The sequence below is a fragment of the Hippichthys cyanospilos genome, chromosome 22 (assembly GCF_059441005.1).
Source record: "Hippichthys cyanospilos isolate Australia breed blue-spotted pipefish chromosome 22, RoL_Hcya_1.0, whole genome shotgun sequence".
NCBI classification, from domain to species: domain Eukaryota; kingdom Metazoa; phylum Chordata; class Actinopteri; order Syngnathiformes; family Syngnathidae; genus Hippichthys; species Hippichthys cyanospilos.
The window spans coordinates 4270607-4274217 of NC_142390.1; the positions used below are offsets into that span (position 1 = coordinate 4270607).

Consider the following 3611-nt stretch of genomic DNA (forward strand, 5'->3'; position numbering starts at 1 on the left):
ATGCACCTGCAGCCATTTTTTTTCTCGCTAACTTTATGCAAATAAAGCGGTCAAGTTTCACTTCTCGCAAATGTCATAATAATAGTCATTCGGAGTGTCTGATATCATGTATTAAAATATAGTACACATACAAGTACTAAGTACCTGTGATTTAATTTGTAGGTTCTTTAAAAACAAATGGGATTGGGTTAATTACCAAAAGTAGTCTATTACCTAGCATGTAATTGATTATTTTTGCATTGAATTCAATCAATACCAGCCGTTTTTAAACCCTGTCCAGACTCTTTAAAAAAAAAAAAAAAAAACGTAAAAATACGTCTTTGGGATTCAATGAGTTAAATGTGGCCACCATTTTTGTTGTTGTTGTTGATTCAATCCTCAAGGTGGCAAGATAAGGTCTAGAAACGCCTTGGGATTCCAAAGGACAAATGGAAGACAAGGGACGGATATAATGAAACGACGGCGCAATAATCAGTGACGTGTGACGACCAACCCGCCCCTTCACCACCCTCGTACTTCCTCCGCGGCTCCTTTAAAAGCTTCTGGCTCCATGGATCCAGCGCCATGCTGACACCATGCTGGGGTTGATCTTCCTTCTCACGGGCGCTCTGACTTGTGAGACTCTCTGCTAATTCTCCTCCGAATGTTGGACTCAGGTGACAGTTGTTTTTTTGTCTGTTGGCAGATGGCGATGCGGCCAAGGTGGTGACGCAGACGCCGGCGGTCCTGACAGCTCCAGTAGGACATCAGGTTGTTCTCAACTGCAACATTCAAAGGGATGATAGCTTTCGCGTCAGTTTTTATAAACAGATCCCCGGAGACGCTCCTCAGTTTATTCTATATTATTACCGTACGCACTCTTCACCTAGCTTTGGAGCAGGATTCTCCTCCAGTCGTTTTGACGCAAAAACGTCCTCCAGTGTAGATTATCAGTTAATCATCAAACAGGCACAGGCAGGAGATTCTGCTGAGTATTATTGCAGCACGTGGGACGCCTCTGCTAGTGAAGTGGTATCACAGTGATTTACACAGTGACAGAAACTTCTTTCTTCTGCTTTGTGTCCACTCGAAGCACTCTGCGTCCGACCCTACAAACAAGGTGTGTATTTTTGGATGCTTTGACCTGGACTGGAGCTGTCGATTTTGCATCCCCGTCCTCGATAGATGGATAGATATACTTTATTATTATAATAACACCGGCACAAAGTACAAAGTATGACATTTTGCCCCAAGGAGCTTGAACAGTCCAAGAAACATACAATACAAACAAAAAAAAGTCCATGATTTCCCAAAGTGTTTTTGACATGTGGACTCATCAGACCACAGCCGTTTTGCAATTATATTTGTAGACTTCCTAATGGACGTTAACTGAAAATTCTTTTCAAAAAGTGTTTGTTCCTTCCAGATCCAATTTCAGTTGAGATTCAGATTCTGTGCTTTGATGCTTCTAATTGGCCGTGTTGTTTCTCCAAGGGTGACCTTCACGATGCTCACACTGTCCTGGACTTTCACCACCATAATCAATGAGGACTGAATTTTCAAATCCATCCGTGTTTGGGATTTAAAGCGAATGTCAGGAAAGGGCCCACAATGTATGCTGACGAATCTTCTTGAGTCTTGTACGTTTTTGTACGGCCGCGAGCACAAACAAAATCACTGTGGTATTCGGAGGTGGCACCAAGCTGCTTGTGACAAGTAAGTACTTTGAATTCAACACTTGTGGGCGACATTTTAACAGGAATGTCCCGTTTTTTAAAGTTTTTTTTTTTCTCTCAGCTAGAAATGATGTTTGTAATTTTTCATTTATTTTTAAAAAAATTTTTCATTTGTGTTTATATTAGGCAGCCCGTTAAAATGGTTTATGTTATTAGTGTGATAAGCTAACGATTGTATGGCTACATGAATGCTAATTTTCTGTCTGTGTTTGCTAAGCATGATCCATTAATTACTCATGTGTATGTGACATGTTTTTTTTTGTGCAGACGGATTTGCATTTGCTATGCATACCAACACTGATTACTTATATGCCCATATATTGTATAGTCATAATTTTTTTTCATGTTTCATTTCTTTAATTTTTCTTCTTTACCATGGATTTTTTTTTCCAAACACAATAACATCATTTTCTAGCTACGTATACTCGCATTAAATGTATTCTGTGAAATTTTTATATCAAAAAATTGGATCAGAAATTTTTCTCAGCATGATTTGGTCAGCGAACGTCACGTTGAGATATTGTCAATGGAAACCGCTTTAATTGATGCCAGTCTTTTGTTGGTTTAAGCTCGGGTTCTCAAACTGTGGGTCGGGGGCTTGGGTGTATTTGCATTATGGTACAAAATTGTGTATTTTAGTACTTGCAGGTCGCTAACACGTCATCTCTCTAGACTCTGACCTGGCTCTTCCTGTGGTGACCGTCTTCCCGCCGACCGGCGTCCAACTCCAGTCCGAAGAGGCCACCTTGGTCTGCGTAGCCACTCAATCGTCCCCGTTTGCAGATGTCACCTGGATGGCTGGCGGCCTTCCGGTCAGCGGCGGGGTGTCCACCGCTCCTTCCGTGCGACTGGGAGACGGCACCTACAAAATCAGCAGCTATCTGAGCGTGGAAACGTCCGAGTGGAACGCAGACGCCTCGTACACTTGTAAAGTGTCCTTGGGCTCTAGGTCTGCTCAAAACACCATCAACAAGTCCAAGTGTGCGACTTAGATGGGCAGAACAGGCCTTAACCACGATATATCTATTTTGTTCTTGTTAGAATGTATCAGAATTCTTCAATAAAAATTGCCAGCAAAGGTTTTTTTTTGGGAGAAGGCTATGAACACAGAAATGAGTCAAATAAACAAATGCAAACATTAAAAAAAACGCAACCAAAAAAGATGCAACCACAAAATGAAATAGAAGCAAAAAACACACACTAAACGGCCCTTAACACACATTAAAAGTAAAAGGCGGCAAAAAAAAGAGACGGACATGGAGGCAAATTAAAAACTGAAATAAAATACAAACAACAAACAAAATGTGCTACCACGTTGACGCTAATTAACGGAAGTGACGCCACCAGGGGGCGGACCCATAAAACTCGCAGACGGACTCACTTTGCCTGGTACCTTGGCGTGACGTAATCTAAATTTGCATATTCAACTCAACTCCAAAGTCTTAGATCCACCAATCCAAAGAAGAGTTTCGCGAAAGGAGAGATTTATGCAAAAACTGAAAATGAGTCTGAAAATGTGTCTCGCGTGAGTCCTACTCGTACTGATGGCGATACGTCTTTTTGACAGCGATATAAACGTCACAGGAAAAGATCGTTGAAGTTTATAGTCGTGGCAATTTAGACCTGCTGCCCTCTTGCGGGTTCATCTGGAATTGCAAATGGCATGTTTATATTTTTTTATATACATTGAAATATTTGTTATATACCATACTGAAATTTATGAAAAATAAAATCAGAAAATGTAAGATATAGCAGTTTCGTATGTTATGAAAGAAAAAGAGAAGTAAAAATTTAATAAAATAAGCATTTAAATAAGGATTGAATGAGAACATTTAAATGAATATATATTGCAAGAGGCAACTGAACATTTATTTGAACAAACTGCAAAAACAAATA

At 40.2% G+C, this 3611-nt stretch overlaps 1 protein-coding gene across 1 annotated transcript; it reads left to right on the forward strand.

The window, feature by feature from the left end:
* Positions 1–412: 412 nt before the first annotated feature.
* Positions 413–2781, forward strand: LOC148405512 (immunoglobulin lambda-1 light chain-like). Its single transcript, XM_088406106.1, has 4 exons — positions 413–615; positions 686–1008; positions 1659–1695; positions 2388–2781. Exons 1-4 carry the CDS (start codon positions 576–578, stop codon positions 2705–2707), a joined length of 720 nt encoding a protein of 239 aa, XP_088262232.1. The 5' UTR covers positions 413–575; the 3' UTR covers positions 2708–2781.
* Positions 2782–3611: the final 830 nt, after the last annotated feature.

Coding starts and splice junctions, on each gene's coding strand:
- LOC148405512 (XM_088406106.1), top strand. CDS start 576: ATGCTGGGGTTGATCTTCCTTCTCACGGGCGCTCTGACTT. Junction 1,009..1,658: donor GGGACGCCTCTGCTAGTGAA/GTGGTATCACAG, acceptor AACAAAATCACT/GTGGTATTCGGAGGTGGCAC. Junction 1,696..2,387: donor CACCAAGCTGCTTGTGACAA/GTAAGTACTTTG, acceptor TCATCTCTCTAG/ACTCTGACCTGGCTCTTCCT.